We start from the raw sequence: 15,234 nt of genomic DNA on the forward strand, positions 1-15,234 counted from the left end.
CAGACTAAATCTAGCCATGAACAAATTATTTAGTGAACTGAAATAAAATCATTAACAGATCTGTTTGAGAAAGTAGAAATACTGAAACTATATTTAGCTGCAAAACAAACTAAAATAAAAATCAACAAATTATGTTCAGTTCAAATTGGTTGGGGTTGTGATCAAGAAAGACAATTGCGCTAAAGCTTATAAGGCATTTATAAGTTTAGATGCTATTCATCAATAATCAATGGGTAGCCTAATAAAACAGGGTAGCCTATTCTTTGAGAATCAATGGGTAGCCTAATAAAACTGGATAGCCTATTCTTTGAGAATCAAGGGGTAGCCTAATAAAACATTTAGATTGTAGGCTACATCTAAAGCTACAATCTGCATGTTTTCCTACTTTCTGTTTCTAACACAAAAACGACATAACTAAATAATAGAAAAACGATTTAAAAAAAAATAACACTAAACTAAATAACAAAGTAGGTCTGGAAACTAACTGAAACTAAAGTAAAAAAAAAAGAAGAATGGAAAAACACAACTATAATAACCTTATCTTATTCCCTCCCTGTCTTCGTTGGCGGCGGCCCTACACAGCGGCAAACGACACTCTCCCACCATTTCAGTGAGTGCAATAAAGATATAAGCAAGGGCAACATTGCCCAATGCTCATCAAAGCACCCCCCCCCCCCCCCCCCCCCCCCCAATCACCTGCTTGTGCTCTCGGCTTTGCCTTATAAAAGTCTCTCCAGGGTTCTGGCCACAGTTCACAAGCAGGCACAGGTGAGAGCGATTAGTTCATGATTTGGTGATGTCATTTCTTGCTCGCTTTTTTACAGTTTACACCACAGTACTGTGGACTTCATATAGTAAGAGTGATGCTAGCTATGTTACTGTGTGTTCATCATGATTTTAGTTTCTGAGATTTGCACAGATTGCCTTGTATGTGAATGTATACATTTTAAAATGTATTTAAATGTTTGCCTTTGATAGAATTGTCTATCAAATGGAATGATAGCAAAACAGACTGGTACCCAGACTGCAATTCTCAGAACCTTTCTTGATAGTCTGTTCCTGTAACTCAACAATACTTTCTTGCACATTGATATATCTTCATGGAGTCAGATATACATTTTTGATAGACTCAGCGACATGACGGGTTGCATGCGAGCTATGTATGTAACACATAGTACCCACTTAATCAACATCGATCATTAGCTGAATGCTAATTTTAGCTACCAGCTGAACCATAGCTAAACAGCTTATACATTACAACTTTAGCATATAAAAGTGAGCTTAGAACAAAACAGGCTTAATTTGATTAACATCATGTAAATCATGACATGAGATGGAAGTGAATTGGGACTGAAATAGTTTCATTCACTGTGGAGATGAACCTGCTTGCTGATGCCTTTCCATTTGAAATGACCATTCTTTTGACATGTTTTTTTTTTTAAAGCTACTGCGACAATTAAAACATTAACACTGCAATTTCAGGTAAACTCAATAAAACGAGATTCAAATATATGGAAAATGTCTATACAGTTCAGCTGTTTTAAAAATATTTCTCTGCTATTAAGATTTTTTATTGTACGAGCATTTGGCTTGAGACAATTCTAAACTCTACTGCTTGGGATCGGGGCAAGTCTAGGAGCAGTCTCGCACACTACCTAGGAAGGTTGACATACGAGATATAAAAAATGTATACTACAGTAATATGTGTACACGCAGGTATTAAACTCTCTTGTAAATGTACGTAGTGTAAATTACCCCTTTAGAAATGTGAAATTGTTAAGGGATGCATTTGCTCAATTATTTGATCTTATTTGCAGTGTGGTTTTAAGTCATGAGTCAACTACCTAGATTCTGGAACCTGGGATGGTCTTCCTTCATTGACTGGTGGAGTAGTCAGAGTGCTTCAGAGCAAGGTGATTTTAAATGCTTTTGTGTTATCTGATGGGAGGAGAGTGTACTTTCCAGAGTTCTCAACCTGTGAATAGATATCTACAATGCCATGAATTGGTATTGTATAAATATCGAAACCATGCAAAGAACTTGTTGGTGATTGTAATTATTGACTTTAGGATCAGATTACCACGACTCTATTCAACCCTCTCTGCTTTAACCTCATTAGACTATGTGACAACTACAGGACCTTCTCAACCCTATGGTCAGCAGCACCTGAATGAACCTCTTCTGGACCACAGAGAGGGTCAGCTCTTCCTGACCGAGGCTTTTAAAGTCATCCTTGAGGAGGTGCTATGTAAGGGCACAGACGTCAACGAGAAGGTCTCACATCCCTAAATCAAACTGTTGACTGTCTCTGCACTGTGTCATATTGTTAAATGTTTTGCTGCACAAGCCTTTTGGTAAGTCTTGAGTGACAGATAGCTGTCCTGGTGGGTCATGTAGCAAACATTTTTAGGAACCACTGGGCTAGTACCATTATGTTAACTGATATCATCGTCACACCTGACTGTGCATCACAATCTAACCATAGAGGTACACACTCAGTACTGTATTTTCAGGGGTTTCTTGTGCTTGTTATACCCCTGGTTATAGGTGTGTGAGTGGCGCGAGCCAGAGGAGTTGGCTACTCTGCTAGATCTGGAGCTGAGAGAGTATGGGGAGCAACAGTACCAGCTGCTGCAGAGAGTACGGGACGTGGCCAAGTACAGTGTCAAGACCAGTAAGTCCACCCCGGGCCTAGCTCTGGTCCTGGGTGTTAGGGTGGTTTGCTGCTGGCCTCACCAAGACCAGAGCCACCCGACCCCACAGGGAAACCTTAGAGTGAGATGAGTGTGGTTCTGGTTACAGACGATTCTTGGTAAATGCAATGGCTTGGGACTGTCCAGAATGCATGCACTAAAGTAAAGCGCATCTCTCTTTCCAGATCATCCGCGGTTCTTCAATCAGCTCTTTGCAGGGGTGGACTACCATGCCTTGACAGGACGATTCCTTACGGAGGCTCTTAACACTAGCCAGTAGGAGGGAGCAATATATATCAGTGGAGGCTGGAGGGAGGAGTTATAGGTGGATGCGCTCATTGTAACGGCTGGAATGGAACAGAGTAAAAAATGTGGTTTCCATATCTTTGTGTTTGATATTGTGCCATTCCAGCCATTACAATGATCCCATCATTCTATGTCTCCTCCCACCAGCCTCCGCTGATATACAGTATATGCATATATACATTCCATAAAGTATGTTATGAAGGGGCTTGTGATGGACAGTTGTATCATTTATTTGACAGGTATACCTATGAAGTAGCGCCAGTATTTGTCCTGATGGAAGACGAGGTACTCTCCAAGCTACGTTCTCTAGTTGGGTGGGCACAGGGAGATGGCATCTTCTGCCCAGGCGGTACCATGTCTAACATGTATGCCATGAACCTAGCACGCTATCGGGCCTTCCCAGAAGTTAAACTTAAGGGGCAGTGGGCGCTCCCTCGACTGGCTGTCTTTACATCTCAAGAGGTGGGGGAAAACAGTATGGTAGAAGTAATGCACTATTTAACTTCACATTCACATATTAATTCGTTCTACACAAACTTTCCTCCAGAGCCATTACTCTGTGATGAAAGCAGCTGCCTTTCAGGGTATTGGGACAGAGAACGTGTTTAAGGTCAACGTGGATGATAGGTAAAGTGATAAGAACCTTCCTTTGACTCTTGTAAGTCATCTCATTGACATCTATGATTCCTAGGCATGCATGATTTACAGATTTTAACTCATGCTCTCTGTTATCCTACAGGGGTTGCATGATGACAGATGACCTTAGTGAGAAAATTGAGCTGGCGAAATCTCAAGCAAGTTTACTGTGGTTACCTTGTAATTTACTGTGTCAATTTTATTATATCTGCTGTGATACAGTAATTACACAGATAACAGTTGGAATTGCCACTAGACTAATGGGAATTGCTGATAGACAATCAGTGATATCTTACACAAGGATCTGGCCAATTCCTAGTACTCCGTCAGCATTCAAAGTATTTTATCTGCAATTCCTAGTAGTCTATTGGCAAAGCACATATCACACTGCAAAGCACCAAGTAGAGATGTAAGGATATCATTCATTATCCCTCCTCACCTACCAGGGGGCAGTACCATTCCTTGTCCACGCCACGTCAGGAACGACTGTACAAGGTGCCTTCGACCCCCTGGAGCCCATCGCTGACATCTGTGACAGACAGGGGTTATGGATGCATGTTGATGTGAGTCCTTCTTAAAGTGATCTTTCATTCAAAATCAAACTTTGTCCAACGTTTTCAGACCACAAAAGTAGTCTTCTGTCAAGATGATTCCCAACAGCATCTGTTATGCCGATCAAACTTCATAACCCAAAATACTGTCCAAGATGGCCACCGTCAAATTAAATCCTTTGCAACAGTGACCATCTTTCCCATGTGATTTCGAGCTGAAGAACACTGATTGGTGTTGTCTTGTGGTTTGGCACAGGCAGCCTGGGGAGGGAGTGTTCTCTTCTCAAAGGAACACAGACATCTCATGAGAGGAGTTGAGAGGTGGGAGTCAGGTGCATGCTCAGGAATACAGTTGCTTGAATGCAATTTTGCACTATATAAATGTGCTGCAAAAAACCTCAATGTAATTCAGCCTGTGTGAGATAAAGTGTACCAAAGTATAGGTTAGGTGTCTTGATGTCTCGCATGACTGGGCTAGTCTTCCGTATTGGCTCAACATATGACTTTGACTCCCGAGTGTAATTATGTGAATATGTTTGTGATCAGAGCCGATTCAGTAACTTGGAATCCACACAAGATGATGCTGACTGGCTTGCAGTGTTCAGCCATTCTGCTCAAGGACACCACGGTAAGAAAACACAACATCCCTCCACCCAGCCTGGTCTCATAGACTAGACTTAGCATTGTAATGTAAATCTGAGAACCTCAAATTAGTAGGTTATGTTTGGTATGGTTACATAAGACAGAAGGTTACTTAAGGCAAAAACACATTTTGAGTGGATGGGTAGGTGTATAACATGAGTGTCTAGCAATCCAAAGGTTGCATGTTTGAATCTCATCACTGACAACTTTAGCATTTTAGCTAAATAGCAACTTTCCAACTACTAACTACTTTTTAAATGACTTCACGTTAGGTTAAAGTGTTAAGGTTAGCTAACGCCTAACCATAACTTTAACCCCTAGCCTAGCTAACACTAGCCACATAGCTAATAATAGCGTTATCCACCTAGCTAACATTAGCCAGAACATATTAGAATTCGTAACATATTGTACAAATTGTAATTTAACATTTCAAAAAAATTGTCATTCTTAACATATCATACGAAATGGATGACGGACATCCACAAATTAATACATACCATACGAAACGTAACATATCATACTATTTGGAGTGTCCCATTTTTACGTTGATTATGTTACGTCTACCCCTGAGTCGAGGTTGCTTCATCAGATTCATTACCCAAAGAGTTGTTGTTGAATTACTGTGGCATTTGCACTCTCGCCTTTGCAATTATGGAAAACACTGTAAAATTACAAATAGTTACACCTCATACATGTTTAAATTGAACTGTTTGTCAATGACAAAACATAATGCAAGTCCTTTATAATCAAAAACGTTATGTTCCTGCATTGTTTAAAGGGATAGTTAGACATTTTGTCAATAAGCCATTTGTTCTACTTATTCAGTTAGAATCTTCTCAATACCATTTTATGTCTCTATGTGTAGTTTGAAGGAAGTTGAAGGTACCCACTGGGCACATAATTTCAACGTGGATAATTGGGTAATATTTGGTTTAGATGTTGATCAATGAGATTACAACCTATATTCACCCACTCAAAAAGACAGCCGAAGTTAGTTGACTTTCGAATGTGTTATCCCTATGCTTTCAACCATCTTATAGCCCAACTAAATTACAATGGAAAAATAATGTCTGATTTCTGGCTTAGTTGGATGTCTGTCACTGCACTTTCAACCATTTAAAAGCAAAGCAAGTTCAAATGAGAATACAATGTCATATGTATTCATTTATTTATACAACAGATTAGTGTTATCAATGTGCATCATCTAATAAAATGACTAAATGTCCTGGATTGCAGTTGAGATTACATTAGTGGCAATATGTAACTTTTTTGGCGACCTGACAAATTCACATAGAAATGCAAGTTGTAGATCTATCATTCTACTTGAAAGCAAGCATAAGAAGAGGTAGATATGTTCTATGTGTGCAATTTCTATGCTTACCATACAATTTTACTTTCGGTTTTGTACACCAGCTTCAAACAGCAGAAACAACAATATTTTTGCTTATGGAAAACATTTCAGTGGTTTGGATGGTACAATGATTCTCTACACTATACTAGCTTATTTTGTCATATACATTGAAATTAAGCAAACTATTAGTTTTAGCAACCAGGAAACAGTGGAGCGATTTTTCTGCATAGCACATCTTTAAAAGCACAGTACATGGTGCAAGTGATCAATGCCATTCGAGATTCTGCATTAGAGCAATTGAAGATATCCACAGACCTGAGACGACCTGCTATCTTGAACATGCACGCTTTATATGATTACATTAGAAGGAATGTACTGTATAGTTACAGTCACATTAATGTGACCATGGATGTGTTATTCATTTTAAGGTTGAATGTTACGTTAGTTTGTAAGTTACAGACGCTCAAATATCATACCCCCAAGACATGCTAACCTCTCAACATTACAATAAAAGGAGAGGTTAGCATTTTTGGGGGGGATATATGATTTTTGTGCTTATGTAACTTTCTCACTCGTCCTTATTAAAGATTCCTTCAGGACTATCCATTATCATGGCAGCATTCACATTAATGTAGAAGTTTTCAGAAACATTCTATTCTTATTTACAATAAAAGTGACTCCAAAATGACACAATACCTTATTTACCATTCATTTCTATTGGGCACAAAATGATCTGAAACACAAACAACAAATGCATCCAACAAGTTTGTCACAAGCTTGATGTCATCATTGCGTACTAGGAATATGGGATCAAATACTAGACTTTTGACGACTTTAATAGACATGTGAATTTGTCCCAATACTTTTGGGTCAGTCAGGAAAGACGCTTGCCAGCTGGTCAGCGCATGCTCTGAGTGCGCATCCTGGTAATCCATCTGACCCTGTGGCTTTGTGAACGTTAATCTATTTGAAGGTCTTACTAACATTGGCTACGGAGAGCGTGATCACACAGTCATCCGGAATAGCTGGTGCTCATGCATGGTTCAGTGGTAATTGCCTCGAAGAGAGTATAGGAGGCGTTAACGGTAATCGGTACCTTGTTGAAGCACTTTTGGCTGCGATTACAGCCTTGAGTCTTCTTGGGTATGACACTACAAGCTTGGCACACCTGTATTTGGGGAGTTTCTCCCATTTTTCTCTGCAGATCCTCTCAAACGCTGTCAGGTTGGATGGGGAGCATCACTTCACATCTATTTTCAGTTCTCTCCTGAGATGTTCAAGTCCGGGCTCTGGCTGGGACACTCAAGGACACTCCTGCGATGTCCTGCGTGTGTGCTTAGGGTCGTTGTCCTATTGGAAGGTGAACCTTAGTCCCAGTCTGAGGTCCAGAGCAATCTGGAGCATGTTTTCATCAAGGATCTCTCTGTACTTTGCTCCGTTCATCTTCCCTCTCAATCCCGACTAGTCTCCCAGTTCCTGCCGCTGAAAAACAAACCACAGCATGATGCTACCACCACCATGCTTCACAGTAGGGAGGGTGCCAGGTTTCCGCCAGACGTGACACTTGGCATTCAGGCCAAAGAGTTCAATCTTGGTTTCATCAGACCAGAGAATCTTGCCTTTTACTGAGGAGTGGCTTCCGTCTGGCCACTCTACCATAAAGGCCTGATTGATGGACTTCTGCAGAGATGGTTGTCCTTCTTGAAGGTTCTCCCATCTCCACAGAGGAACTCTCGAGCTCTGTCAGTGACCATCAGGTTCTTTGCCACCTCCCTGACCAAGGCCCTTCTCCCCCGATTGCTCAATTTGGCTGAGTGGCCAGCTCTAGGAAGTGTCTTGGTGGTTCCAAACTTCTTCCATTTAAGAATCATCGAGGCCACTGTGTTCTTGGCCCTTCAATACTGCAGACTTTTTTTGGTACCCTTCCCCAGATCTGTTCCTCGACACAATCCTGTCTCGGAGCTCTACGGACAATTCCCTCAACCTCATGGCTTTGTTTTTCCAATTGAATTTATCACAGGTGGATTCCAATCAAGTTGTAGAAAAATCAAGGATGATCAATGGAAACAGGATGCACCTGAGCTCAATTTCGAGTCTCATAGCAAAGGGTCTGAATACTTATGTAAGTAAGGTATTTCTGTTTTTTGAAAACATTTCTAAAAACCTGTTTTTGCTTTGTCATTCTGTGGTATTGTTTGTAGATTGAGGAGAAACATTCATTTAATACATTTTAGAATAAGGCCGTAATGTAACAAAGTGTGGAGGAAGGGGTCTGAATACTTTCCGAATGCACTGTAGCTCGTCTGGTAGGCTCGCATCACTGTACATCTTGCAGCAGGGGTTCCCTTTGTAATCCGGGATAGTTTGCATGCCCCTGCCACACCCAATGAGCATCAGAGCCGGGGTGGTAAGGATTCGATCAGAGTCCTGTATTGATGCTTTGCCTGTTTGATGGCTAGTCGGAGGTTGTAGTGGGATTTCTTATAAGAGTCCGGATTAGTGTCCCGCTTATTGAAAGCGGCAGCTGGAGCCTTTAGCTCTGTGAGGATTGTTGACTGTTATCCATGGCTTCTGGTTGGGATATGTACTGTGGGACGATGTCGTCGATGCAATTATTAATGAAGCCGGTGACTGATGTGATAATATTGCTATTATAAACTGGTTACCAACATAATTAGCGAAGTAAAAATACCCCTGGTATACGGTCTGATATACCACGACTGTCAGCCAATCAGCATTCAGGGCTCAAAAGACTTTACGACTGGGTCACGTCTCCGGCAACCAAACCGAACGACCAGCCGGCTTGGGTAGTAACCCTAAATTTGAGTCAGGACTATATCTTGTGGAAATGTATTTTATGAAAATAAAAAATGATACCTTATATAGAATTAGGCTGTAACGTAACAAAATGTAGAAAAAGTCAAAGGGTCTGAATACTTTCCAAAGGCACCTTACACATTTTAAAGATTCATTTTGTTGTCACCCGTACCATTATTATTGAGCAAATTCTCCGCTATTCTTGATCTCTTCCCCAGGACCTGTTGAAACGTTGCCACAGTGCAGATGCAACATACCTCTTCCAGCAGGACAAGTTCTATGACATGAGTCTGGACACGGGGGACAAGTCCATACAGTGCGGCCGTAAGGTTGACTGCCTGAAGCTGTGGTTGATGTGGAAAGCTGTGGGGTCACAAGGCTTGGAAGAGCGTGTGGACAGGGCTTTCGCCCATACAAGGTACAAACATAAACCCCAGCTAGCACATTTGGTTCCTTGGAAGTTGTGGGAACGTATATTTTTGCTTTCCCATTGGTTCTGGGAACAAAGCCATATGTTTCCTGATTGGTAAAAGGTAACTTTTTTAAATGTCCTGAGAAAGGAAGATAAAAATGCCATCTGTTCTGGTAATGTAAATGTTTTGTTTGCAGGAAGGTTCTGAGAGTTTTCCTTGGAAGTTTTATCAATGTTCTTAGAACTAAAATTATTTTAAAGTAATTAAATAACATTCTGAGAACATGTTTCAATAAGACTTAACACGGCCGTTTTAGATTAACTGTGTGGAAATTAGGACACATGGAAATTCATTGGATTAGGTATTAATCGTGCAAACACATTTTATATTCTGTTCTCTAGCCATAAAATTACATTTTTTTTTGTGAAATATCGTAAATGTGCCGAGAATGTTCTAAGGCCAAGCAACTATCTTGCACCATTCCTAGAACATTATGGGAAGGTTGTATGAAAAATAATCATAGGACAGGGTTATTCAACTCTTACCTTACAAGGTCCGGAGCCTGCTGTGTTTCTGTTGCACTAAATTCACAAACCTGGTGTCCCAGGTATAAATCAGTCCCTGATTAGAGGGGAACAATGAGAAACTGCAGTGGAACTGGCTTCTAGGTCCAAAGGTGAGCTTGAGGGCCATAGGACAACCACACTCCCCAAGCTCTAAGAAACATATGGTTCTCAGAACGTTATGTGCTAGCTGGGACATTTACAAAACCTACAGCTGTAATTCTGACTAGTCAAGCTCCTCACTTAAAACAGCTCAGAGCTCTCATTTAAAGCAGTTAATCGAATCTATGTCAATTAAAGACGTTTCAAACGTCATGGAACAATGATCTGTGTGTTGACTGTCCCACACGCAGATATCTGGTGGAGAAGATGATGAAAAGAGAGGGCTTTCAACTTATAGGGAAGGTAAGTCATTGTTTTATCAAATGTATACTAACATTTTCTTCTCCCATTTTCATCTCACCTGTCTTTTGGTTTTGTCCTGTTAAACAGCCTGAGTTTGTGAACGTGTGTTTCTGGTTCATACCACCCAGTCTGAGGGGAAAGGAGAACAGCCCAGACTACCAGGACAGATTGTCAAAGGTTGGTGTGTGTCAAGTTGTTTACTATGATGCCAGTTATATATTTTTTTCAACTCAATTTCTATGACATATTCTACATTTAAACCAGTTAGTTTTTGTTGGTCTGGCTGACACAATGCTGTGATCTTGTATCTTCATCACCAGGTGGCTCCAGTGATAAAGGAGCGTATGATTAAGCAGGGTACTATGATGGTGGGCTACCAGCCTCTGGGTGGACGAGTCAACTTCTTCCGCATGATAGTCATCTCTCCGCAGCTCTCCTACCAAGATATGACCTTCTTTCTGGATGAGATTGAGAGGCTAGGGAATAATCTATGATAGTCATTCTAGTTATCGCCATTTATGTCACTGACTCCTCTGGCTCCCAGAATCTGTTTTCAAACAATAATATTACTTGTTTTCTACAGTTTTTGGGGAAGCTACATTGAAAATATAGTTTACTAAGCTACTAATTACTTCACAATGGAAGAAGTTAAGATACCCTTAAGAAAAGCAATTTACTTAACTAAAGTTACATTGAAAAAGTAGCTCACTACATACAAACTACTTTGTGATAAAGTACAGTACCAGTCAAACTACACATTCAATGGTTTTAAAACATTGGTGTTTTGTGGGTACTATTTAATGAAGCTGACAGTTGAGGACTTGTGAGGTGTCTGTTTCATTAAACTAGACATTCTGATGTACTTGTCCTCTTGCTCAGTTGTGCACCGGGGCCTCCCACTCCTCTTTCTATTCTGGTTAGTATTTAACACCTTTTTGGTTACTCCCTGATTCCATATGGGTTATTTCATAGTTTTGATGTCTTCACTATTATTCTACAATGTAGAAAATAGTAAAAATACAGAAAAACCCTTGAATGAGTATGTGTGTCCAAACTTTTGACCGGTACTATATATATATATATATATATATATATATATATTGTATGGCCTTTATGTATTATTTGGTTGTAGAACATGATGTAGGAGGTCCTTCTGAAAAAGATCCATGACAGATGCCAAGGGAATCCTGATCAATGCCATGAAGCATTGAGACAGACAGAGGAGCCCATGGGCTGTGGGCTGCAGCGGAACCATGTCAACATCCTGGACACGGTTGCATGGACGAAGTCACCCCTGCATAAACAGTGAACTTGAGTGACCCAACGTGCCTGGATTAAAGATGGCCTTGTCTGAGAAGGGTGGATGCTTACTCAATGTGTCTGCTTATGTTAATGTTTAAGCAGTTGTGTGAGTGTGTACGGTGGGGGGGGGGGGGGGGGGTGGGGAGGAGCTAAGGCTTTGCAGCTGACATGGGCGTGATGCATAAAAACACTCTGCTGGGGTCACAAGTCCATGAAGAAGCTTTCTCTGAGGCCAGTTCCTGCAGTGCCGGCCCTAGCCTTTTCAGGTCCCTCAGCAAAATTTGGTTGGGGGGGCCCCCACTTTGATGGTGGAGAGCAAAAAAATTAAATTTTTAAAGTAAATTTCCTACAATTCTACACATTTTGCCATGTGCCTGAGAATTGTTTTCGTCATTTAATAATTTCGCCATGCGGTGGAGCTAATGTTTTACCTTTTTAAAGCTAATTTCCTGAAATTGTACACATTTTGCCATGACTTATCCCATGTTGATAGGATATCTGTGTAAGAGTGACTAACAAAATCAATGGGGGCTCCCTAAATTTAGATAGCTTGCTTGACTAATTTATAAATCTTAAACATGTTAGCTGACATGGGCCAATTGAGTGACTGCTGAAGACGGAAACTGCTGATGCACAACAACATTTTGAAATTGCACCTGGTGTATTCTACTATTCTAACAGTAAATTGAGACCCCGACACTTCAGTTAACCCTAACGATCGGGGGGCTTAAGCGACCGCTTATGTCGCTTATGCCTAGGGCCGGCCCAGACTTCCTGCCTTCAAACGCACCGTACATGTTGACTGAGGTCACTGCACCCTGAGGGCCATGTTTGCATTTGGGGCCAAAGAGATGGGCTACGCCTAAAACTCTCAAAGGGACACAGTTTGGCTTCCTGTGGTAACATGAATCAATTTGGGGAATGCAGCATGTTAGGCAAGCCCTAGTGAGTTTGCAAATAGACAGCTGGTTTCAAAACACATCTTAGTAATGACTTTCTAATTTTAAGCAATTCTCCAATATAGCTTGATCAGTTGATCTTAACGAGCCAAGTAAAATGTAGTCAATGCAGTAGTTAGCTACAGTACAACAGTAGAAGCAGAACTGATCAGCAGGGTTTCACAGAATTTCAACATGAGGAATTTTCTCAGCAAAAAACTCCAAATGATTACTGAGCCTGAATTAATGAAACGGATCTGATAAAAAGATCAACCAACCAATAAAAAACATGAGGACAGTACAATTAAACCAAGGTATCAAGGACAGAAGACAGAACTCTGTATATCAGGGTCTGGAAATGTGCCAGGATCTCTGGTTGTATCAGAGGAGGCAGGTGGGAGGAGCTATAGGAGGATGGGCTCATTGTAATGGCTGGAATTAAATTAATGGAACGGAGTCAAACATGTGGTATCCATATGTTTGATACTGTTCCATTAATTACATTTCAGCCATTTCAATGAGCCTGCCCCCTTAATGCTCCCCCCACCAGCCTCCTCTGGTTTGTATATCAGGGCCATTTACCATTTGCCTAGCAACTCTATACTAGGAGCGGGTGGGATATTTCAAATGTACAGCCACCAGACCCAGATCAGATTCCTATTATTACAGGTGCTGCCAAAGAGAAAAGATACCCAGTCCTTAATTATCTTGCACTATAACCCCAGTATGGACTGGAGTAAAATGTCCTCATGGGAACACAGGCCTATGGGGCAATACGATAGTGATATTTAGAAAGGTTAGAAGTTAGGGGCTTATTCGAAATGTGAATATAGCTGACATGTCATCCTATTCTTCATGAAATCGAATCATGACTATTCTACACAAAAGCCTACCTTTCTATCTGAACGCTCCGTACCGAGGTACCCTCCTGAATTTGACACTTTCTATCTGAACGTTCTATACCGAGGTACCCTCCTGAATTTGACACTAAATAAGCCAGTAATCACTATTATCAGTTTCAAATATGAGATTTGAATGTATTCATGGCATGTTTGGTTCCCAGCATTGGACTAAGTGCAGCCCTAGGTGCTTTTTGTTCTTTTCCACAGAGCTCACCCATCCCAGGCCTCATCCTAAATTAATTCTGGCCACAGCTTGCATGGGGCCATATCATTAGCAGTAATTGCACACAGAATTCTACTGCCATGTGCCTCCCTTTTCACCACAGACTTCTGTTTCAGTGATCCACGAAAGCATCAAATTACCCCCACACCAGTGGAGGCTGGTGACTTGCAAAATTGAGTAGGATGGGAGACCCATGGTATAGGCGAGGAACGCACGGACACGACAACGCGTGTTTAAAACATTGTGAAAGACTAATTATTTTAACCTAAATCATTTCATAGAGACATTTATAGTGCAATATTATGGGGAATGGGAATGAGAGGGCTACTTACACAGTGCTGAGAAGTGATCACAGCAGTGATTCAATGAGGGTATGAGGCATGAGTTGAGGTTTTCAGAGGCTTGACTTCAGTGCAGGAGAGAGGTTGAGGTGCTCATAGGCTTCAGTGTAGGACAGGTTCATCATGGATGGATGGGGATGGAGAAGAGCTCAACTCATCCACTGAGGGCAGGACAGGATTTGACTGGGAAGACAAAAAACAATAACAACACACTACACAGTTAAACAAAAGAGATAAGAATGAGTTAGTACAAGCAAGGAGTAAAATCATTGATGTGTAATAATGTGATTGTCTTTGTGTACATGATTGACTCTACATAGAAAATTGACAGGTCTACTCACAGTACTTGGAGAGAAAACATACAAATAGCACATACTTCCATTTCAGCAGCAACACCATAGTTTTGGTCAACAAGTTTCTCCATGAAGTTAAACTCCGACATCTCAGAATTCACAAAGTCCAACACAGACTGCGCATCTCTCCCATTTGACACATCAAAAATAGCCCAAGAAATGTTCCTGGATAAAGCCCTGATCATCCACATACTACCTGACAATAACTGACAACTACAAGCAGACTGGTGGCACCATTCTGTAGGTCCCAGAGTGGTGGCACCATACTGTAGGTCCCTTAGTGGTGGCACCATACTGTAGGTCCCAGAGTGGTGGAACCATACTGTAGGTCCCAGAGTGGTGGCACCATACTGTAGGTCCCAGAGTGGTGGCACCATACTGTAGGTCCCAGAGTGGTGGCACCATACTGTAGGTCCCAGAGTGGTGGCACCATACTGTAGGTCCCAGAGTGGTGGCACCATACCGTAGGTCCCTTAGTGGTGGGACAATTTCTTTCCCCTGGGGCCCAGAGTTTTCCTTTTCTGGTAACCTAACCAGGAAACCTTTGAACCCTATAGGGTATAAGGTATAACAGTGATTAATCAGATGTAAAAAATAAAATAAAAAAAACGGTTTTATACAGGCTATTGATGGGACCCGTTTTTTAAATCAGGTTACATGGTTTTGAAAAAACTCCTGGAAACAAATCCTGGCCATGGGGGGTGAAAACACTGTCAAACTACAGCAAATTATATTTAGACTAGACTAACAGGAGGGTTTCCTCGACCCAAACACAGAGACAACAACTGATGGACAATA

At 41.2% G+C, this 15,234-nt stretch overlaps 1 protein-coding gene across 3 annotated transcripts; it reads left to right on the forward strand.

Annotated features, from left to right (window-relative positions):
- Nucleotides 1-738: 738 nt before the first annotated feature.
- Nucleotides 739-11,747, forward strand: LOC109888757 (cysteine sulfinic acid decarboxylase-like). 3 transcript variants are annotated; one of them, XM_031823384.1, is made up of 15 exons: nt 739-768; nt 1,818-1,913; nt 2,120-2,274; nt 2,548-2,674; nt 2,879-2,969; nt 3,239-3,461; nt 3,547-3,626; nt 3,739-3,793; nt 4,082-4,198; nt 4,443-4,507; nt 4,733-4,814; nt 9,215-9,414; nt 10,326-10,377; nt 10,465-10,554; nt 10,698-11,239. In XM_031823384.1, exons 2-15 carry the CDS (start codon nt 1,832-1,834, stop codon nt 10,869-10,871), a joined length of 1,593 nt encoding a protein of 530 aa, XP_031679244.1. In that variant the 5' UTR covers nt 739-768; nt 1,818-1,831; the 3' UTR covers nt 10,872-11,239. The 3 variants fall into 3 exon arrangements, with proteins under 3 accessions (XP_031679244.1, XP_020335516.1, XP_031679245.1); XM_020479927.2 differs by having other exon boundaries at nt 2,138-2,274; XM_031823385.1 differs by lacking the exon at nt 739-768 and adding an exon at nt 1,461-1,482 and having other exon boundaries at nt 10,465-10,558; nt 10,698-11,747.
- Nucleotides 11,748-15,234: the final 3,487 nt, after the last annotated feature.

The sequence above is a fragment of the Oncorhynchus kisutch genome, linkage group LG4 (genome assembly GCF_002021735.2).
Source record: "Oncorhynchus kisutch isolate 150728-3 linkage group LG4, Okis_V2, whole genome shotgun sequence".
NCBI classification, from domain to species: domain Eukaryota; kingdom Metazoa; phylum Chordata; class Actinopteri; order Salmoniformes; family Salmonidae; genus Oncorhynchus; species Oncorhynchus kisutch.